Genomic DNA, 23,641 nt, shown 5'->3' with positions numbered 1-23,641 from the left:
TGTTGGTCTTGATGATGTTGGTCTTGATGATGTTGGTCTTGCTGGTGTTGGTCTTGATGGTGTTGGTCTTGATGGTGTTGGTCTTGATGGTGTTGGTCTTGATGATGTTGGTCTTGATGATGTTGGTCTTGATGATGTTGGTCTTGATGATGTTGGTCTTGATGGTGTTGGTCTTGCTGGTGTTGGTCTTGATGGTGTTGGTCTTGATGGTGTTGGTCTTGATGGTGTTGGTCTTGCTGGTGTTGGTCTTGATGGTGTTGGTCTTGATGATGTTGGTCTTGATGATGTTGGTCTTGATGATGTTGGTCTTGATGGTGTTGGTCTTGATGGTGTTGGTCTTGCTGGTGTTGGTCTTGATGGTGTTGGTCTTGATGATGTTGGTCTTGATGGTGTTGGTCTTGCTGGTGTTGGTCTTGCTGGTGTTGGTCTTGCTGGTGTTGGTCTTGATGGTGTTGGTCTTGATGGTGTTGGTCTTGCTGGTGTTGGTCTTGCTGGTGTTGGTCTTGATGATGTTGGTCTTGATGGTGTTGGTCTTGATGGTGTTGGTCTTGATGATGTTGGTCTTGATGATGTTGGTCTTGCTGGTGTTGGTCTTGATGGTGTTGGTCTTGATGGTGTTGGTCTTGATGATGTTGGTCTTGATGATGTTGGTCTTGATGGTGTTGGTCTTGATGGTGTTGGTCTTGATGGTGTTGGTCTTGATGATGTTGGTCTTGATGGTGTTGGTCTTGCTGGTGTTGGTCTTGATGGTGTTGGTCTTGCTGGTGTTGGTCTTGCTGGTGTTGGTCTTGATGATGTTGGTCTTGATGGTGTTGGTCTTGATGGTGTTGGTCTTGATGATGTTGGTCTTGATGATGTTGGTCTTGATGGTGTTGGTCTTGCTGGTGTTGGTCTTGATGGTGTTGGTCTTGATGGTGTTGGTCTTGATGGTGTTGGTCTTGATGATGTTGGTCTTGCTGGTGTTGGTCTTGATGATGTTGGTCTTGATGGTGTTGGTCTTGCTGGTGTTGGTCTTGCTGGTGTTGGTCTTGCTGGTGTTGGTCATGCTGGTGTTGGTCATGCTGGTGTTGGTCTTGATGGTGTTGGTCTTGATGGTGTTGGTCTTGCTGGTGTTTGTCTTGATGATGTTTGTCTTGCTCATGTTGGTCTTGCTGGTGTTGGTTAGTCGGAGTGGCTGGATGATGTTGTTGAATGTGCTCGAGAAAATGTAAAGGACTGTCCAGAATGTTTTAATTAAAGTGCAGTGAAATGTAAACCCGTGGTAATTATGAATAGCTTTAATTAGCTGTCACACTGATCTTAATTGCTTTTGAATACGGCTGACCCCCAAATGTTGCCTGTCTACACACTGTGCACATCCTCACGCGCGCGTGTGTGTGTGTGTGCGTGCGTGTAAAAAGACACATGGAGCCAAATGGATAGAGAAATTAGCTCACTTTGGTCTTTGTAGAATCAAGGATACATTTTGTAATTCAGCAAAAATGTATTCTTTGCCAAGATGTATGTATCTACCGGTATCTCTATCTCTCTATTTATTTTTTGGGAGTTTCTAGTTGTGAGCTCTCAAAGTAAGGAAAATGCAATGTGATGAGGACATCATTGGAATGCATTACTTGAAATGGTTGGAAAATTGTTTATTGCCCGTCGTGTTTCCAAATGTACATTAAACGTGTAGAACGATTTTCAAACCATGCATTTTAATACAGGTATGGGGACATGACGCCCTTTCACCATTTTACATGGTATTTTCTTTCAACCACTGCAGGAAAAACCATTCGGTCATTCCAATGCACTGCACCTTCCTTCAGACCCTCAGAGCTCATAACTTACACTCATAAAATGCAAAGGAAATCTTGGCACATTTTAGGAACACGTTGCAGACCTACAGCACGACCTCAACGCCCCTTTTAGTGAAGTTCCTCTTTAAGGTTTGAGAATGAATGCAAGTAAATGGAATGTACTCGCAAGTATATCGATAGTAATGTGTGTGTGTGTGTTGCACAGGCTCTCCTGGATGCAGTGGTGATGAAGAGCGAGGGCTACAGTGTGGAGCAGCTGGAGAGGCTGTACTCTCAGCTCTGCCAGTGTATCTACCAGCACCGCAGAGACTACGACAAGACACGGCTGCTGGAGGTCAGACACACACACACACCACACACACACACACACACACACACACACACACACACACTCCCACACACACAGACACCACACACACACACACACACACACACACACCACACCACACCACACCACACCACACCACACCACACCACACACACACACACACACACCACACACCAGACATGCACACACACTCCATTCCGACAGCCATCACTGATATATATATATATAGATATATATACTGAGTGTTTGGTCAGTAACATGGGTCTCTCAGTCCCTCTGCTATGCTGTAAACAGAAAAAAAAAATTCTGGTATCCCGTACCCACTTTATCCAATCAGGAGAGATAACTCCACACTGCAAAAATGGTCTTGACAGAAATAAGTAATAAGAACTAGTTTTATGTATATAAATATGTGCTTGAAACGAGTCGAATAATCTGCCAGTGCAGTAAGCAAACTGGCTAATCATATCTGGGGTTCTCTCTCCTGATTGGGTAAGTGAGAAGGGATACCAGACAATGTATTTCCTGTTTACTACAGAGTGGAGGGACTGGGAGACCCATGTTACTACACTATCCGTGATGGCTGTTGGAATGGAGAGCTATTTACCACTTATTTAAACAAATAAAAAGCCACTCACAGCACCTTTAACCATAACAACCACGTGGCTAGCCCTAACTAAAAAAATTACAAAAAAATTATAATTTTCCAAATTGGGGGATTAAGACAGGATGTTTGTCTGGCTTGTAGTCTGAAGAAATCTAATATTAAGTCAGGAACACACACCCCAGGCGTTTCATCCTCTGCTTACAGAGTATGGTAGCATGGCTGTAAGTCTTCCCACGTCAAGAGACAGATTTGATGGCAGCGCATGTAATAAGCAATGGTCTACAGATGTCAAATTATTATTTTATTTATATATATATATATTTTCTTTTATTTCTTGCTTTATTTTTTTTCTAAAAAAAAATATTATAATTTAAAAAAAAACAGAATATACTACATGTGTGATTCAAACCAGTTTAAAAATAAAATGACAATAAAATGGGGAGTGAGATGAAAATAATAAGATGAAAATAAGTAATACATTGCCTTTATAGCCCTATTCACTCTATACAAGCCCACTTTCTATCGAACTGTTCACCTTGCAACCTGATCAGATGAGTCATCCTCTCCATGTCCTGAATTTCTTTAACTTTGTTTAGCCATTAACGGTTATGTGTTGGGGGACTGGGTTTTAACCAATTAATTGTGATCATTTTCTTGGCAGCCGTTAACAGTATTTGAAGAAGATACACACTTTTCCTTTCCTCAATGCCCTCTGGTATGACTCCGAGGATGGCAGTTTTGAAATCTTGTGGAATGTCCATGTCGAATACTTTTTTTACATCCCTGACTACATCATCCCAGAAGTGACATAGTTTTGGGCATGTCCAGAAAATGTGTGTATGGTTACCTATTTGTTCACCACATCCCCTCCAGCATTCGCTTGTGGGAGTCGTACCTGCTTTAGCAGTCAATAAGGGGGTCTTGAAAAACCTACTAATGACCTTCCATTTATATTCTCTCCAGGAATTAGAATTAGTCACTGTATGTGCTTCAGTACAAACATCGAACCACTCCTCTTGTGAGATCTCCTGTTGGAGCTCAGCCTCCCACTTCAACTTAATGTATAGCGAGTCGTTGGGGTTCATTGATATTAGGTTTTGATATAATTTTTTGTATTGAAGCATCAATTTGGATATTAGCTATAAAGCTTTCTATAGCAGAAGGGTGTCGAATTTTGTCCCAATCTTCCTGGTTTTCTAAAAAATTTCTTAATTGGAGACATCTGAAAAAGTCAGTACTAGGAAGGCTAAACTCCACTCTGAGTTGTTCGAAAGATTTAAGCTGGCCGGAGTGAATAAGTTGGTGAACAAATTTCAGACCCTTTGTCCTCCATCCACTGAATCCTGCATCCAAAGTTGATGGTGTAAAGTCCCCAATGAAACCGATTGAGGTCAGGCCCGATGTTGAAGGCAACCTGAACTCTTTCTGGACCTCTCTCCATATTTTTATCGTAAATCTGGACCACACACCTATTGAGTCCTCCCTTATCTTATGTCCAGAGAATAATAAGGTAGTAAGTTGTTTCTGTGTAGATAAGTCTTTTTCCATTTTTAACCATCTTGATGACAAATCATTTGTAATCCAGGTGTGCAAGGGTCTAAGTTGAGCAGCCCAAAAATAATATTTGAGGTTAGGGAGGGCCAAACCGCCAGCAGTTTTGGCCAGCTGTAATGTTTTGAAACGCACTCTAGGTAATTTTCCCTGCCATATTAAACGTGAGAGTAATCGATTTAGTAAGTTAAAAGTGGAGTTATCAATTGGGATGGGCAGCATTTGAAACGGATACAGTAGTCTAGTCTAATAAAAATAATTTACAAACATTTGTATGTGCCCATTAGGGTGCTATTGGAGGGCTGACTTGGATGCTCCAACCTCACTAGGAAATTACATTTCTACTTTGAAACAGAAGGGTCAGTTAACAGTTTCACTTGAAGTGTTCTCTTAGAGACAAACATAACAGACACCCTCCAGCCAATCAAAATGACCCAGGAAATGGAAGCGGATCCGTTTTCACAGATGCAGAAAACGTTCACTTTCATGACTTTCCCCAAAGTCCAAGCTGCGTGGCTGTCGCTAACGTCTGACATTGAACAATATCCCCCAGTAACTGCTGGGCCCTCTTCCTCTTCAGGCCACTTGAAGACCCACGCACGCGTACATACCAACACACCATGCCACACCGTCCCACAGATCAAAAGATCAAGCGTTTTAAAAGCAAGCTTTGTTTTATTCCGTCCGGTGGTCTTTGGCGTGGCAGGAGGTTTGGAGCCCCGTGCTTTCATACTACACATCATCACTGTCGGGCTTTGTGAAACCAACGAGTCCTGAACGCATTTAAACGCCATGAAAAGACAGGCCTGCGGCTCTTGAGCTGGATAAAGGTGCGTTTGATCGGCCTCTGGAGAGTAATGAGGACAATGGGGAGTGTGTGTGTGTGTGTGCATGCGTATGTGATCGAGTATATGTCTGAGTGAACATGTATGTGTGATTATGGGTCCGTGAATGTGTCTGTGACGGAGCCTTTGTCTGTGTTCGAGTGAGTGAGTTTGTGTCTGAGAGAGAACCGGTGTGTTGGTGAGTGAAATGTCTCTAGACTAGAGTGAGCGTTGCACCAGTGGGAGAGGGAGAGAGGGAGAGAGAGAGAGACCATGATGGTTCCTCTCTGTCTCTCCCTCTCCCCTCATCTCCCTCCTCCATCTCCTTCCCTTCTCTGTCTCTTCTCTCTCTCCCTCCTCCATCTCCTTCCCTTCTCTTCTCTCTCTCCTCTCCGTCTCTCCCTCCTCTCCTCTCCCTCCTATCTCTCCTCTCCCTCCTGTCTCTTCTCTCCTTCCTCTCCTCTCCCTCCTCCGTCTCCTTCTCTCCTCTGTCTCTTCTCTCCCTCCTCTCCTCTCCCTCCCTCCCGTCTTTTCTCTCCCTCCTCTCCCTCCTGTCTCTTCTCTCCCTCCTCTCCTCTCCCTCCTCTCAGTCTCTTCTCTCCTTCCTCTCCCTCCTCCGTCTCCTTCTCTCCTCTGTCTCCTCTCTCCCTCCTCTCCTCTCCCTCCCATCTCTTCTCCCTCCTCTCCTCTCCCTCCTCTCCTCTCCTCTCCTCTCCCTCCCTCCTCTCCTCTCCCTCCCTCCTCTCCTCTCCCTCCCGTCTCTTCTCTCCCTCCATTCCTCTCCCTCCTCTCCTCTCCGTCTCTCCATCCTCTCCTCTCCGTCTCTCCCTCCTCTCCTCTCCGTCTCTCCCTCCTCTCTCTCCTCTGTCTCTTCTCTCCATATCTCCTGTTCTTTATCCGAGGTCGTGCTCTGAGAGGAAGACCTCGGCCCGCAGCGGCACAGCGCTTCTTTTTTAACCACTCCGCTGATATAAAAAGAAGTAATTAATAGTCAATGAATAGAATTTAATGTGGAAAATATCAATGGTATATAGATCCTAGTACAGGCTAACCGTAGTGTGGTAGTGAAAGATTTACCTTCTGTAGTGTGGTAATGAAAGGGTTAACCCTTTGTAATGTGGTAGTGACAGGGTTAACCCTGTGTAGTGTCGTAGTGAAATGGTTAACCCTTTGTAGTGTGGTAGTGAAAGGTTAACCTTCTGTAGTGTGGCAGTGAAATGGTTAAACCTTTGTAGTGTGGTAGTGAAAGGTTAACCTTCTGTAGTGTGGCAGTGAAATGGTTAAACCTTTGTAGTGTGGTAGTGAAATGTTAACCTTCTGTAGTGTGGTAGTGAAATGGTTAAACCTTTGTAGTGTGGTAGTGAAATGGTTAAACCTTTGTAGTGTGGTAGTGAAAGGTTAACCTTCTGTAGTGTGGCAGTGAAATGGTTAAACCTTTGTAGTGTGGTAGTGAAATGTTAACCTTCTGTAGTGTGGCAGTGAAATGGTTAACCCTTTGTAGTGTGGTAGTGAACGGTTAACCTTCTGTAGTGGCAGTGAAATGTTAACCTTATTGTGGTAGTGAAAGGTTAACCTTCTGTAGTGTGGTAGTGAAATGTTAACCTTATATAGTGTGGTAGTGAAATGTTAACCTTCTGTAGTGTGGTAGTGAAATGGTTAACCCTTTGTAGTGTGGTAGTGAAATGGTTAACCCTTTGTAGTGTGGTAGTGAAATGTTAACCTTCTGTAGTGTGGCAGTGAAATGGTTAACCCTTTGTAGTGTGGTAGTGAAATGTTAACCTTCAGTCGTGTGGTAGTGAAAGGGTTAACCCTGTGTAGTGTGGTAGTGAAATGATTAACCCTTTGTAGTGTGGTAGTGAAAGGGTTAAACCTTTGTAGTGTGGTAGTGAAAGGGTTAAACCTTTGTAGTGTGGTAGTGAAAGGGTTACCCTTCTGTAGTGGTGTAGTGAAAGCGTTAACCCTTTGTAGTGTGGTAGTGGTAACCCTTTATAGTGTGGTAGTGCGAAGCCGCCTATTCTCAGTCCCTGCCCCACAATGGTGGAACGAACTTCCCACCACAGTTCACACCTCATTCAAGTTGGCTGGCTTAAAATTCTAAATCTTTATTATTAACGTGTGCCTTGTTTTGTATGCAAAATAATATATATATATATTTTTTTTATCCACTTTTTCTCCCCATTTTCTATTTTTCTCCCATCCCAATTTTGTATTATCCAATTCTTCCCTCCCCTGTCTTAAACGTTGCTAGACTATGCCTCCCACTGGTCGGCTGTAGTGAGGACAGAAGCCTTGCATCACGTGTCCCCTCCGGTACACGAGGAGGCAGCCTGTCGCATCTTTTCACCGCAGCAGCTCGAACTCTCAGTGGCGAGGAGTAGCGCGTGGGAGGCAGAGCATGTGACCGGCGCGGAGCGGCCGAGAAATTCGCTCTTCGCTCGGGATGGCTTAGTTCCGCTCTCATTCGCTCATGTTGGCTCCCCCCCCCCCCCCAAGCCGCTCTCCGCTCGCTCACCGCTCACCTTCATTTGCGCATGACGGTGCTCGGCGCTCTGGCCCGCTCAGCAGAAAAAAATAATTTTTTTGGAGCATGATGTAAATTAGCTTGATTTGACCAAACTACAACAGTCTGCACCCCCTGGGCCCCTTAACAATTGTTTGTATTGAGCCGTATTGTATTGTAATTCTGCAATCCGTTTTCAACCATTCTACTAGCTGTCTAGCTTTACTATGCTAATGTGCGCTAGCCTAGCCGCAATGCTATGTGTTTATACTGGCAGATCCCATTCACGTTAGCATGTAAGCTAACAACACCAGCGCTCTTTTTGTGAGACTAAACTCTCCGCTCTGGGTGGTACATTGTGTTGATGTTGGTTTCGTTTCATCAATAAATGAGACAGAACACAGTGAATGTATCCTTTTTTTTATTGCACTCTGTTTGTTTCTTGCTGAAAATAAATTTAGCTAAATAGTTCCCGAGGTGAGTGAACGAGTCGAATAATCTGCCAGTGCAGTAAGCAAACTGGCTAATCATATCTGGGGTTCTCTCTCCTGATTGGGTAAGTGAGAAGGGATACCAGACAATGTATTTCCTGTCTACTACAGAGTGGAGGGACTGGGAGACCCATGTTACTACCTCTAACACTTGCCAATTGTGTTAGTATGAACGACCGGCCAGCCGGTAGCAACGCCGAGAGCTGGGCTCGAACCCAGCGTCTCCTGCGTTAGTAGCGAGCGCCTTTCCCACTGCGCCAATCAGCCGCCTTCAAAATAATAAATTTTCAAAGTAACTGATGGGTTCAGATAAATGTAGTGGAGTAAAAATACAATGTTTTCTAAAATGAAAATAACATAAAGGAACATGTCACTTACTCCAGAGTGAGACAAGAAGATGGATACCAATTTCCTCTCTGTACATTCAGCAGAAGCTATCTGGCTGCACACTAGCCTAGTGTAGCGGCAACATGCCAGAATGCCGCTTCTTGGTGTAGACGGGGAGTGAATCCATACGCGCTCAACGTCCAAAGAAATAGTTTTCCACACATTAAGCTCCGTTATCAGACACCGATGTGGTGACCCGATTTAATTAGAATAAGTAGGTTACATGGGAGGGTTGATCACAGTGATCCTAAAACGTCATATAACCTGGTCTAATTGCTTAAAGTGTAATCTAAACAGTTTCCGAAAGCGTCCTGAAGCGCTGAAGCGGTAAGAAAATCATATGCTTTCCCCATCGACTACCGCCCAACAGCTGATTCCTATCACCTATTTAATGATCTCTGCCGCGCTGTCGCCGATCACCCGACAGGTGCAGGTGATCCACTCACGGCGCAGCAGAGTCCACCCAACAGGCTGCACAGAATCATAACATTCCTCTCAATCATTACATTCCCATAAATTGTAACCTTCTATTGATAAAAATAATGATAATAATAATACTAATAATAATCAATAACATTTACACCGGCCCCTAATTGTGCCTACACAATTACAAAATATGGTCGGGCGAGTGTTCATTACAGCTGGCAATCCTCCTTTGACTCCAGTAGTAGGCCCTTGTTATCCGGAAAGGTTTCCAGGATCCGTCCAAGCGGCCAGGAATTCCTGGGCGCTGTGTCGTCCACTATGACCACCAAGTCACCAGGGGCGAAGTTCTCTTTGGCTATTTATGTTATCAGCTGTGCCGTGGCAGATTCACCTGTCACGTGAATCACCACAATACAACTGAGAACATTCCACGTCACAAAATAAAAAATCTTCAAGTTGATCCACAATCCACTTCACTCCAGGGTTTGCCATGGTGGTGCATTGGAATGACGATGTGAATCAAACACCACTCATGTTCTTTCCACTTTCTTTCTTTCTTTTGTGATACACCCTGTGATGGGGTATGTACCAGACACAGCCATCCTTCCTTGGTTCTTGAAGAGGTACCTTCTCTGTGGTCTTAGATATTCCATCCTCTTTCCTCTTTGATCTTACAGTCTTCTCTCTGCTCTTAGATCTTCCTGTCTTCTTTTGCAGGCTCATGGCTCGTTGTGTCGTCACCTGTCTGTACTCTGCATGGTACCCTTCATCCTTCCTCTTCTTTTGCAGGTGCATGGCTCGTGTCGCCACCTGTCTGTTGTTGCGTGTCATCACATCTCCTTTCCGAAAGGAGAGTGGCAAGTTATACTGACCATCTTTTAAGTTTATCGAACTGTTGGTGATGGCTTTGGGTCTTCTTGTCACATCCACCACGTTGACGTTCAGTGGACCATATCTTCTTGTCACATCCACCGCGTTGACGTTCAGTGGACCATATCTTCTTGTCACATCCACCGCGTTGACGTTCAGTGGACCATAGACCGCCCATCCCAAGAGTGACCTTACAGCATATGGTCCGTCATCCTGGCTGTTCACTATCTGCCGAGGCTCCATGGCTCTCGGAGTATTGACTCCAATCAGAAGCTCCACATCTGAGTCAATGTAAGTGATGTGAACATCCTTTAGGTAGGGCCATTTCTTCAGTTCCTCTTGAGTAGGGATGTTTTCTTTTGACACTGGGATTGCTGGTTGAGTGTATAGCGTAGGCAGTGCAATAAATGTGTCATCATTGATGTTGCCTACCTCCAGGCCTGAGATCTCATATGCTGGGACATGTTTCTCTTGTGCCATTGTCTTAAGGAGAATTGATGTTTTCCGGCCCTTAGCGTTCAGCTTCCTCATGAGGCTCTCTGTGCAAAAGGATGCCGAGCTGCCATGGTCCAAGAAGGCATATGTCGTTACATACCCACTTTCGTCAGCCTGTTTCACCTTTACTGGCACGATGGGTAAAGCACAGTCCTTACCGGCCCCATTATGTTCACCAAGCCTCACCAGAGCACTACCCACAGTCTTCTTGGTCAGGGGTGGTGTCCTCTCCTGTTGAGGTGATTTCCATTCCATTGACCCGACTGTTCCTTTTTGCTCATCCGGTCCTTCTTGGTCATTTGTCTCTATGTGTAGCAGAGTCAGGTGTTCTTTCTGACAATGCTGACACCTCATCCGCTGGCTACAGTGCCTACTGAGATGTCCCTTGGTGAGACAACCAAAACAAAGTCCTTTCACCTTTAAGAACTCTATTTTGTCTAGATGTTTCTGAGCTCTTATCCTCCTGCAGGCTTCAAGTGAGTGATCGCCTGCACAGTACAAGCAAGGAGTTCTAAAAGCCACAGAGCCATCTGCCTTGCATCCTACATTACCGACGGTTGGCGGTATGTTTGTGACTGGTGTCACTGTCGTGACGAAGCTGCTTCTCTCTTTAACCGGTGCAGCCGCTGTTCCTGCTCTTGTTTGCCATACAGAGGCTGCAGTCTTGAGGTACCTTGGGGCAGCTCCGTCAGGACTGTAATCCTGAATATTGCCCCACAATGGGTCGGAGGCGATTTTGGCTTGTTTCTCCAGGTAAGCCACAAGATCCTTGAATTTGGCTCTTTGCCCAGTGCGCTCCTGGATGTCGTAGGCTGTTGACCCCCACCTTTCTCTGATCCTAAAGGGTATCTTGGATAAGATCAGTCGTAGGTTAGATGGATTGTCCAGCTCATCCATGTAGTGAAGCTCCTGCATTGCATTACTGCATCCTCTCAGGTAGAGGGCGTAGGCGCGCAAAGCCTGACTATCCTCCGGTTTGATGCTGGACCAGTCCAAGGCCTTCTTTATATAAGCATTAGTTATCCTTATTTCATCACCGAAATTCTCTTTAAGTAGTCTTTTGGCTTCCACATATCCATCCTGTGGATGCATGTGTAGGCAGCTCCTCACAAGATCTTTAGGTTGCCCTGTGGTGTATTGTTCTAAAAAGTAGAGTCTATCTTGCTCGCTGGTGGTTCTATTTTCTATGCCATACTCGAAGGCTCGCATGAATGACCTAAAGTTCATAGGATCTCCGTTAAACATGGGAATCTCCCTGGTTGGGAGTAGCGCCAGATTCTGCTGTGAGACAAGTATATCTGCAATGTCGTTCTGCCTTGCCATGACATTTGATAGAACCTGGTCTGTTTGGGTTTGACCCTGTTGTCCTGCAGTAGCTCCAGATGGTTGTAGCTGAAGCTGCACAGGGTTCTGATGCTGATATGGAGCATGTGGTTGTTGCCAAGGTTGTGGCTGAGGTAGCACATATGGTGGTGGTCGATACTGTACAGGTGGTAGTGGCTGTATATATGGCTGTTTGGGTCTCACTACTTGTGGAGGCCTCTGTTGTTGTTGTTGTTGTTGTTGTTGTTGTTGTTGTTGTTGCTGCTGCTGTTGTGGTTGTTGCCGTTGTTGTTGTTGCTGTTGTTGTTGTTGCTGTTGTTGTTGTTGCTGCTGTTGTTGTTGTTGTTGTTGTTGTTGCTGTTGCTGCTGTTGTTGTTGCTGTTGTTGTTGCTGATGTTGTTGTTGTTGTGGTTGCTGCTGTTGTTGCTGCTGTTGCTGCTGTTGTTGTTGTTGATGTTGTTGTTGTTGTTGTTGTGGTTGCTGTTGTTGCTGCTGCTGTTGTTGATGCTGTTGTTGTTGCTGATGTTGTTGTGGTTGCTGTTGTTGCTGCTGCTGTTGTTGATGCTGTTGTGGTTGTTGCTGTTGTTGTTGTTGTTGTTGTTGCTGCTGCTGCTGTCGTTGTTGTTGCTGATGTTGTTGTTGTGGTGTGTGCGCCCATGCATACTGGTCCAAGAGCTGTCTTTGCACAGGGGTTTTTGGAACAGCATTTATGGATGCATATTCTACCGTGGATTGCAATATCGGTAGTCCTTCTGAGGTGTCTAGAGCATGTGCTTGGTCAACATAATCATTCATACCATCTCTAGGTTGCATCTTGTACACATATCCGTCCTCTTGAGAGGGTGGCTGGTTAATTTGTGATGGATACCTTGTGGTTCTAGATGAGTTGGTTTGTGATAATGTCTCATACTCATCCAGTATCTTGAGTTTGGCCGCTGATACAGCCATGTCTGTGTCAAAGTCGAGTTTATCCTTCTCAGCCTTTAATTTAGCCTTGGCTTTAGCCTCCTGCAGACTTAATTCAGCTATGGCTTTAGCTTTATTTAGATTTGTTTCAACCTCTAATTCAGCCTCCTTTAGGCTTATGGCTTGTCTGGCTGAAAGTGCAGCGGCCTTTGCCAGAATGGTGGCCCTCTCGTTTTCAGCCCTTCGACGGGCGGCAGATAACCTGGATGATTGGCTTTTACTTGATGATTTTGATGATTTGGATGATCTTGATGGGGCCCTGGAAACGCTATCCTCTGGGCCTATTGTAGCCTGAAGGTCCCTTTCCAGCTCATCTTGAGTCTCTACTGGAGACTCTTGGATCCCAGACCCAGTTGGACTTTGGGATGGAGTTTGCCTTTCCTTATTCCCTTCCATCAACCATTTTTCCATCACATTAATAAATGCATTGAATTCATCTATTCTTGGTTTATACCGTTGTGTTTCATCCTCATCGCTTTCCTGTAAATACGGCTGTACAGACTCAATTGCTGACTTAAAAGCACTGAGTGTCTTATTGAACAGTGCCATGTCCGTTCTTACTCCTTGTTCATCATTTGATTTCATCATCAGAATAATCTCATTTTTCTTGCGGGTGCATGCTGCAAGCCTGGCTTTACGTGATGCCATTAGTTGTTTCAGCTCAATATCCGCTTGTGTCAAATCCATATTCTCTGTTTCAATATCCGACATCTTGTCTATATTTATCCACCAGTTCTTAAGACAGTTTTATAATTTGGCTTATATTCCACAGCGCCGTTTGCGCGCGCCACGTACGTGGTAGTGTCTATTCCATTCATACATTCTACTCACGCACGTTCCCTTTGATGTCCTCGAGCCGGGAGGGAGGATCCTCCCCTCTTGGTGGTGATGCTTTCGTTGATCGATCCTGTAGCAGCTGATCACAGGCAGCGATGTCCTCGGGCTGTGATCATTCACTGTGCTGATGTGGATCGATTCCTTCCTGCTGATCGCTGATCTTTGATTGTCTCTCACAACAATGCTGGCGCCTTGTTGTCAGTCCTCTTGCGAGTCCTCCTCTGGTGTTGTGCTTATTGACGCGCGCCTCTGCCTTGGGTCACGTCAATATCTGCGCGAGTCCTCTTTCACTTTATTGAAGCTGGTTGGGGTTCAATAAACGCGATTTTCTTACTTAATGTAGCGGCAACATGCCAGAATGCCGCTTCTTGGTGTAGACGGGGAGTGAATCCATACGCGCTCAACGTCCAAAGAAATAGTTTTCCACACATTAAGCTCCGTTATCAGACACCGATGTGGTGACCCGATTTAATTAGAATAAGTAGGTTACATGGGAGGGTTGATCACAGTGATCCTAAAACGTCATATAACCTGGTCTAATTGCTTAAAGTGTAATCTAAACAGTTTCCGAAAGCGTCCTGAAGCACTGAAGCGGTAAGAAAATCATATGCTTTCCCCATCGACTACCGCCCAACAGCTGATTCCTATCACCTATTTAATGATCTCTGCCGCGCCGTCGCCGATCACCCGACAGGTGCAGGTGATCCACTCACGGCGCAGCAGAGTCCACCCAACAGGCTGCACAGAATCATAACATTCCTCTCAATCATTACATTCCCATAAATTGTAACCTTCTATTGATAAAAATAATGATAATAATAATACTAATAATAATCAATAACAAAAAACACTCATTCGGCCTTTACACCTAGTTTAGCACAAATGAATGCTAATCTAGGCTAGCTATCTTAATACAAATGCAGCTAGCCATCTTAAAACTCTGGGAGAGGTGTTAGTTGGCCAACCAGTACTGTCCGCTTCCATTCATTGTGCTAAGCTAGCATGCAGCCGGATAGCACTGAACGCACAGAGAGGAAATTGGTATATATCTTCTTGTCTGACTTTGGGCAAATTTCCTATAATGTTGGCGTGTTTCTTTAAATAAAGCATAAAGTACCTCAAAACTGTACTCGAGTATTAATAATCCAAAATAATGACATTTGTGAGATTCAGAGACTGACCATCTCAGATATACTTCTGTTGTCGATTTCCTGTTGGAATTTATCCCCCTTTTGGTTTTCTCTACCAAAGAATCGCATGAAAGAGATGCTTGTTTTTAGGTTGTTGCCCCCCTCCCCTTCCCCCAGATTGCAGTCGCTAGCTAGCTTGTCAGGACCGGCGGCGAGCCAGGGAGGCGGAGGCTTCCTGACAGTTTGGAGCTGGGAGCCTGGCTGAAAGAGAAGGAGGGGGTAGCAGCCAGCCAGGTGGCCATGCTGCCTGTCGACAGGCCGGCTGGTGGGGAGGGGAGGGGAGGGGAGGGGAGGGGAGGGGAGGGGAGGGGGGGCGGTTGATTTTGGACCAGTCGGCCGTGCGTCTGTGTTTCAGGGGGTGCAGGCATGTCTGCTCATTTGGCACGGGGTTTGATCGCTTCCCGTGTTTGACACAACGCACCGAGCCAGCAGTAGGTCAGCAGCACTAGCGCTGTTCCCCCAGAGTGAGGAGGGGGAAGACGGTACAAGCATGTTGTACAAACACACACAGACGATTGACGACTCAACATGGTGGTGGATGAATCCGCTTCCGTTTTGTCGTCCTTCATCGTGATGCGTGTTGTGAGTCGTGGGGCCAGGGGAAATGGAGTGTGTCCATACATTAGTCTCTCTCCCTCTCTCACTTCCTCTCTCGCTCACTCTTCCTCCCTCCCCCCTGGGCTTTGACAGAAGAGCTCTCCCTTGCTTGTTTGGCTCCTCCACCAGTGCTGACCTTTTAACAGATGGAGTGAACAGCTCGCCTCTTACAGATGAAGCCATGGGGATTTTCTCTCTCTCCTCCCCCCCCCCCCCCCCCAGAACAGCACTACACCAGCTAGGCTTTACCTTCAACACAGTTGCTCACAACAGGCTCTATATTGTGGCCTCTGGACAAAAGGGTTCTTCTCCTGACTGCTTTATCAGGAGAGTGTTTGGCCCACAATCTGAACGTGTCATAACTGTGTGTGAAGGGTGTCAAAGCAAGGCTTAGCTTTCTGTATAGGAACCGTTCCTCCTTCACTAGATCTGCTAAACTCACCCTGGTCCAGATGACTGTCCTGCCGCTATTTGATTTTAGCGATGTAATCTACCGCTTGGCCCGTAAAGGTGATCTAGAGCGCTTAGATATCGTATATCACTGCGCCATTCGCTTCGCTACCAATGCCCCCTACAGGACCCACCACTGCGAGCTATACTCCCTAGTAAACTGGCCCTCCCTGGAGATTAGACGCAACATCCACTGGCTGGCCTTTGTATATAAAACACTTCTAGGCCGTAATCCCCCTTACCTTACTCGCCTAGTCCACCCTCGTCCACTCCCAAATTACCACACCCGGTCAGCCACCCATATCCTGTTAAACGCCCCCCATGCCAACTCCTCACAAGGCCGTTCCTCCTTTCAGTATGCAGCAGCTGATAGCTGGAACACACTACAAAAAAACCTTAAATATGGAAACGTTTATTTCAATTCGATTGTTTAAGGAAACTTTAACAAACTCCCTAGAGCACTCATGTAGATGTTTCTCCATGTGCTAACACCATGCTGCCACTATTGTTCTGTTATCCGCCAGTTGTTGTTCAGTTCAGTTGTTGCTCTGTATGTATGTCCTGCCTTTTTAATAATGTTCCTTTGTGTTTTATTTTTATTTATTTTATTTTATCCCCCATCCCCTTTCCCCTAGGGGGCTTTTTACCCTCAAATAGGCCGTTATTGAAAATAAGAACTTGTTCTTAATTAACCTGCCTATTCAAATAAAGGTTTGATGATGATGATGATGATGTGTAGACTGAGTGGGGAACTGCAGAGCGCTAGAGAGTAGTTGTCTCTCACACCCTCTCCTACAGTGTTACTTAAAAGCCCTCTTCCCAGGGCTGCTGACAAAGTGAGAGTAAGTGAAAAGACTGGCCGTGCGTTAGTGAGAGTGTCTGGTTGTGTGTGGGCTGGAGTGACAAGGTGCCAGGACCTGCAGGCTGGAGTCTGAGTCTGGCACACAGAGGAGAGGTGGCAGTGAGGTGGCAGTGAGGTGGAGAGGTGGCAGTGAGGTGGAGAGGAGAGGTGGCAATGAGGTGGGCACACAGAGGAGAGGTGGCAGTGAGGTGGGCACACAGAGGAGAGGTGGCAGTGAGGTGGAGAGGTGGCAGTGAGGTGGAGAGGAGAGGTGGCAATGAGGTGGGCACACAGAGGAGAGGTGGCAATGAGGTGGGCACACAGAGGAGAGGTGGCAGTGAGGTGGGCACACAGAGGAGAGGTGGCAGTGAGGTGGGCACACAGAGGAGAGGTGGCAGTGAGGTGGGCACACAGAGGAGAGGTGGCAGTGAGGTGGCAGTGAGGTGGAGAGGAGAGGTGGCAGTGAGGTGGAGAGGAGAGGTGGCAGTGAGGTGGCAGTGAGGTGGAGAGGTGGCAGTGAGGTGGAGAGGAGAGGTGGCAATGAGGTGGGCACACAGAGGAGAGGTGGCAGTGAGGTGGCAGTGAGGTGGAGAGGTGGCAGTGAGGTGGAGAGGAGAGGTGGCAATGAGGTGGGCACACAGAGGAGAGGTGGCAGTGAGGTGGCAGTGAGGTGGAGAGGTGGCAGTGAGGTGGAGAGGAGAGGTGGCAATGAGGTGGGCACACAGAGGAGAGGTGGCAGTGAGGTGGGCACACAGAGGAGAGGTGGCAGTGAGGTGGAGAGGAGAGGTGGGCACACAGAGGAGAGGTGGCAGTGAGGTGGCAGTGAGGTGGAGAGGTGGCAGTGAGGTGGAGAGGAGAGGTGGCAATGAGGTGGGCACACAGAGGAGAGGTGGCAGTGAGGTGGGCACACAGAGGAGAGGTGGCAGTGAGGTGGAGAGGAGAGGTGGGCACACAGAGGAGAGGTGGCAGTGAGGTGGGCACACAGAGGAGAGGTGGCAGTGAGGTGGGCACACAGAGGAGAGGTGGCAGTGAGGTGGCAGTGAGGTGGAGAGGAGAGGTGGCAGTGAGGTGGAGAGGAGAGGTGGCAATGACGTGGGCACACAGAGGAGAGGTGGCAGTGAGGTGGGCACACAGAGGAGAGGTGGCAGTGAGGTGGGCACACAGGAGAGGTGGCAGTGAGGTGGAGAGGAGAGGTGGCAGTGAGGTGGGCATGGAGAAGAGAGGTGGCAGTGAGGTGGGCATGGAGAGGAGAGGTAGCAGTGAGGTGGGCACACAGGAGAGGTGGCAGTGAGGTGGAGAGGAGAGGTGGCAGTGAGGTGGGCATGGAGAAGAGAGGTGGCAGTGAGGTGGGCATGGAGAGGAGAGGTAGCAGTGAGGTGGGCACACAGGAGAGGTGGCAGTGAGGTGGAGAGGAGAGGTGGCAGTGAGGTGGGCATGGAGAAGAGAGGTGGCAGTGAGGTGGGCATGGAGAAGAGAGGTGGCAGTGAGGTGGGCATGGAGAGGAGAGGTAGCAGTGAGGTGGGCATGGAGAGGAGAGGTAGCAGTGAGGTGGGCACACAGGAGAGGTGGCAGTGAGGTGGAGAGGAGAGGTGGCAGTGAGGTGGGCATGGAGAAGAGAGGTGGCAGTGAGGTGGGCATGGAGAGGAGAGGTAGCAGTGAGGTGGGCATGGAGAAGAGAGGTGGCAGTGAGGTGGGCATGGAGAGGAGAGGTAGCAGTGAGGTGGGCACACAGGAGAGGTGGCAGTGAGGTGGAGAGGAGAGGTGGCAGTGAGGTGGGCATGGAGAGGAGAGGTAGCAGTGAGGTGTGTGTGTGTGTCGAGCTGAATAGCAGCCAATACCCACGCAGACCTCACTGGCTGTACCTGAGGAATTTAAAGCTTAAATTGAGAAAGAAAAAAGCTTCAATTGTCCGTCTCTAGATTTGCTTCCTTTCCCACAGCACTGTGTGCAGGTTCTATGGTGTGAATGTGTGCATACTGTACAAGCAACTAGACATGTGCTGTCGGTGGCCAACAGAGGATACAGATATCCTGAGTGGCCCAAAACCTCAATCCACGCCCCTATTCCAAGCCACTGAGGAGTAGTTCATGTTTTTAGTTTCATGAGAATAGCGCCACCATGAGGCAAGATAACTCAGAACTTCACAGGCCTTCTTACTATTGTAATGAAAACACATTTTGTCAAGTTTGGTTGAAGTCAGCATTCGCAAGTAACAAATAATTTCCACATACGGTTTGGTCTATCAATTATCTAAATGACACATTTGAAGACGTTAGTGAAACAAGTATTTTTCCAATCAAGATGGTGGAAATTCTAATACGGTGGACTTCATATGTCCTTATAGCAAAGTTGTTGCATGAGGAGACATATCTCTGGATACCTCATATGACTGTATGACTCATATGAAAATGTAAAGTTTGGCCTGATGGTGGCGCTAGAGGAAAGGTCACATGGTCACCAAAATCAGGCTTCTTCCTCCAGGGGTCATGAATGAGCACAGCAAATTAGAAAAGATTTGGATGAAAGGTCTTTGAGATGCACTGATTCTAATATAGAAGGTTTGGCCTGATGCTGGCACTAAAGGACAGGTAGTTAATCGTATAGGGTACTAAATGTGCTGAAGGTGCTATTAAATCCATCAAATTCGTCAGAATTACATGCAGCAAAAATATCCTGGGCCTATGGCATCAATGTGCTTTTGCAGGATAATTTGAAAGATATATTGGCTATAATTTGCATCGTAACCACACAGCGTCGCAAGTAATGGATCACATTTTTTAGTTTCACTTTCATAGGACGCTAACCTTTCTCTTCCAGTGAGCAGGGTGATTACTGGTTCCTATTGATGGTTTGCGTCCTAAAACAGATCCAACGCGGCGGCGAGATGATTTGATAAAATGCCATTTTAGGTGAGCCGCGCCGCCGTAAGGAACATTACAAGTCTGCAGTCCCGTGCGCCTGTGTGTGTGTCCCGCTTTCAACGTGTGTCATTTGCTCAGTGTTGCGAGTAGAAAAGTAATTTTGTGAGAATTAGAATTGGATTACCCCCCTTGTACACCAGACAAACTACTTTGCTGAAAGGGAAGGCATATTCTCTTTAAAACAGCACTCACACAGTACTTTTTTATGGAGCGTTTTGGCACATTGATTTGGACGTGAAGACTAAACACATTTCTTCTATTTCCCACGACCAGCACCATATCATCTGTTCAAAAGGATAAATATACATTGACAATTGATTAGTTAATCTAAGGCACCAGTAGCATTGTGAAAGTAGGCTCTTCAAAGTACCTCTGAAAGTCATTTAGATAATTATGCAAATTTTTCAATTTAGGACCGCTGGTATCTTGTGTGATAGAGTTCTACTCAATGTACTGTTCTTATAAAGCAATTAAAATAATTATACTTCTAAAACCTTCATATGAGCTGTTCAGGCTTCTTTGAAAAAAATGCTCGACTCGGAACGTTGCTTTTAAGACGGGGGGAAAGCCGTTGTACTGCGTGTGTCGGGTAGTTTTCACTTTTAGTTTTCAAAGTTGAAGTGAATTGATTACTTTCGTGTGAAGCCTTTTTACACTGACTCAGCCATTCAAATGAATGTGTGTGTGTGTGTGTGTATGTGTGTGTGTGTGTGTGTATTTACCATCTTCAGCACATTAATCATGGTCTACTGCAGGTTAACATCCATCTCTCTGCCCGTGGCGCTGTTCAAATTGAGTCAGTGTCAAACTCTGTTGTTTTCACGCTGAGAGAAATGGCCTTCCTCATTTCCACCAGCGCTAAGACGGCTCTGGCTCATTTGACATCATCCATCATACTGAAAAGTTGTTGTTTGCCACAAGGAAAAACTTCTAAGTAATATTGAAACATTTGTAAATGATTTAACTTTGTAATTTTTTTTGCATGCTTTTTTAGAAAGTTGACCGGTACTTTTTTGTGTGCATTGCAGGAGATGGAGGATCGCGTCCAGCACTTCGATACATTCCTGTGAGACGGAGAGAGGAAAGAGCCTTTTGTCGGGTAGATCCTGAACAGACTTGGGACCACAAAGACACACATACACACACACACACACACACACACACACACACACACACGCACGCACACACAGAGACTAAAGCTAGAAGAGGGAGAGCAGCCCCTAAACCCACACAGAGCAAACCCCCCTCCTCTTTCATTGGAGCAAGACGAAGAGGAGAGGAGGAGGAGGAGACATTCTATGGTGCTATTGTCTCAGGAACCTGGCCAGGTCCAGACACAGTCTACACAACCAAACTCAACAAGACTCCAGGTGTCTCGTTGGACACACACACCACACACACACACACACACACACACACACACACACACACACACACACACACACACACTGCACACATGCCAGTATCAACGGGGCGACCCTGGTGCTACTCGGTGCGATCCTGTATCGTTACTCCATGCTGCTCTCGGGATTCTCTAACTCGACAGACGGACAAATCAACTGACCGACTGACCGGGTGATGTCATATCGCAAAACCTGGCCAGCCTCTCAAGAGGAGCTGGCCGTGCACACAAGCACACACACACACACACACACACACACACACATACACACACACACACACACACATACACACACACACATACACATACACATACACTCACACACATACACACACTTACACTCATACTCATACACAATACACCAATACAGGAAAAAAACAGCGCAAGGTTGTGGCACTTGGTGAAGTGCGTGCACACAGGCACACACGCACACACACACACACTTAACACTTCATTGTGAACTCACACATACAGACACACACACACAGACAGACAGACAGACAGACAGACAGACAGACAGACAGACAGACAGACAGACAGACAGACAGACAGACAGACAGACAGACAGGCAGACAGACAGACACACAGACACAGACAGACACAGACAGACAGACAGACAGACACAGACAGACAGACACAGACAGACAGACAGACAGACACACACACACACACACACAGAGGCACAGATCCTCACCAGCAGAAGTGTGAATGTGGTTTGCAGCTACAGTAGAGAGAGATGAGGACAGTGTTCTGAATCATTGAAGCACATTGTTGAGTCCATCTCCGCTCCCAGTGCCGTGTCATCATCAGCCAGTTATCATCGCCATGTTGCTATGTGGCTGCCCCCCCCCCCCCCCCCCACTTGATTATTAGTTCTGTATCTGAGCCGGCCGCCAGAATAGTTTACAAAAGGAACGTTTTTAAAGTGAACATAAACTCCTGCCGTCAGCAGCAGCAGCACATCGAGCAATAGGATGGATTGTATGACTCCTCTATTAGCAAGCATCTGCTTTGGAAATCGCTAATTACCCGACACAATGCTTGATACCGAGATACCGTGTCGATATTATGAACAACAAGGAGGATGTGTGAGTTGAAGGTCGGCTATGAATAGCTTGTTCATTCAGACCCGTTCTCTCTGGCTTACTGTACTTACTGTACACGGCCTCGGCAGCTTGCTGTGGACCACATGGTCTGCGGCGGCGCTGGATGCCCGTGTAAATGTTCTCTCTCCCACACAAGCTGTCCCGCTGCTCCATGGCCTGTTCTATTGACCCCCTAGCTGAAGTAACTGGAAGCGGTACAAATTGAACACATGAAACCGTTTTTTTTTTGTTTTTTTTTGCACTGCCTTAGCATGTGCCTTATTGAAACCTCAAATGAAACCATGTGATGTTTTCAACAGGTGAGCTACTCCTTGTGGTTAGCAGTTGCTTCTGGCGAGAGCGAGTGATGACTGGGCCCTAAGCATTGGCGATCACTTAAAGGACCGTACCGGTTTGATTTCCACTTCTCTCTCTGTCACCAGCGCTTGTTGGTCGTTAGATCTCAGCCTACTTTTTTCACACGGCCACTGATGTTGAAAAGGGGTGGAAATATACTCCATAAAATGGGAAAGTCACTAGGAAGAGGTCATTCATCCTGGTGAAGACCACGGTGCCGTTTACGTTACGGTATTACTCTGCTACACGCCATTCAAATCAACAGGGGAGCACTCGGTTAATAGCAAGCACACCCACATGAATGCTGAAGTTGGACGTGCAGGGCTTTTTGTAGTGTTAGCGAAAGTCTTTACAACTTTCAGGTCTCATGGAGTATTTTACACCCCTTTTCAACATCAGTGGCAGTGTTCACCTCAAACACACCATATACACCTACAAACACAATGGGCAATCTGGTAAGGGGCAAAAAGGGGTAAAAATCCAACTGGTATGGTCCTTTAAAACAACACAATACTGTATCCTAGAAATTTGACCACAAGGTCAGCAACAAATTAATGTGGGCGTAGATATGTAATTGATGACATTTCCTACAGCCTAGGGTAAAACGTGAATTGAATACATTTTGATTACTTGGGAAAACCACATGGTGTGCTTGATTGAACCCCTCTGGCTGTGTGACGTCCCATGTTCTAGGCTTCTCTAGAGGCAGCCGTGATAAATCCAGCTTACCAGTAGCTAACATATTGGAAAATGTTTTCCAATGTATCTTTGTCTGCTCAAATCCTGCACACCAGCTTTTCTTCTGCTTTGGGCTAGGGCTGAACCAACCACAAAAATGTCCAATAGCCATTATTTTGACTGATATTGCAATTGCGATATGATTCACAATAATAGAGGGAATGATCATTTTTGTCATTATTATTATTTTCATTGACAAATATAAAATGGTTATGGTATGATGTTTGCGGGTATCTGTACCAAACAGACCTTTTCTTAAGTCTGTAGAGTACAATGTGTAGGCTGGGACATCTCTGCAGCGCCACAATACTTTACAAAATACAAACATTTAGACAGGTATTTTGGTTTTAACAATGACTGCGCCTCCTGCGATTTGGATATTGCACTGGGCCATATTGCGATTTCGATAACATTTGGATTAATTGTTCAGCCCTACTTTGGGGCGAATGTCACCAGTCAGTCACAGCATTCATTGTGCCAAGTTTTTACCCCTGAGCTCTGATGCAACTGTGCCTGTTTCGAGTCGATACAATTCCACAGGTACACACACTGAACTATGAAAACACATTAAGACGGTCATAACGGTAACCTATGTATTATGTTGTTCATTTATTTGATAATAATTTTCTACTTGTTTATTATTCTTTATATATATA

At 46.3% G+C, this 23,641-nt stretch overlaps 1 protein-coding gene across 2 annotated transcripts in view; it reads left to right on the top strand.

Moving 5' to 3' along the window:
- Positions 1-23,565, top strand: part of atad2b (ATPase family AAA domain containing 2B) — a 236,559-nt gene extending 212,994 nt beyond the window's left edge. For both annotated transcript variants that reach the window (XM_084314965.1, XM_084314964.1), the window contains exons 27-28: positions 2,005-2,133; positions 20,432-23,565. In XM_084314965.1, the coding sequence (XP_084171091.1) occupies positions 2,005-2,133; positions 20,432-20,473 (171 nt within the window). In that variant the 3' untranslated portion in view covers positions 20,474-23,565. The remainder of the gene's footprint in view (positions 1-2,004; positions 2,134-20,431) is intronic.
- Positions 23,566-23,641: the final 76 nt, after the last annotated feature.

The sequence above is a fragment of the Notolepis coatsorum genome (assembly GCF_963971535.1).
Source record: "Notolepis coatsorum genome assembly, chromosome: 5".
Lineage (NCBI taxonomy): Eukaryota > Metazoa > Chordata > Actinopteri > Aulopiformes > Paralepididae > Notolepis > Notolepis coatsorum.
The sequence above is the reverse complement of the archived record's forward strand: the minus strand, read 5'-3'. Positions and strand labels throughout refer to the sequence as shown.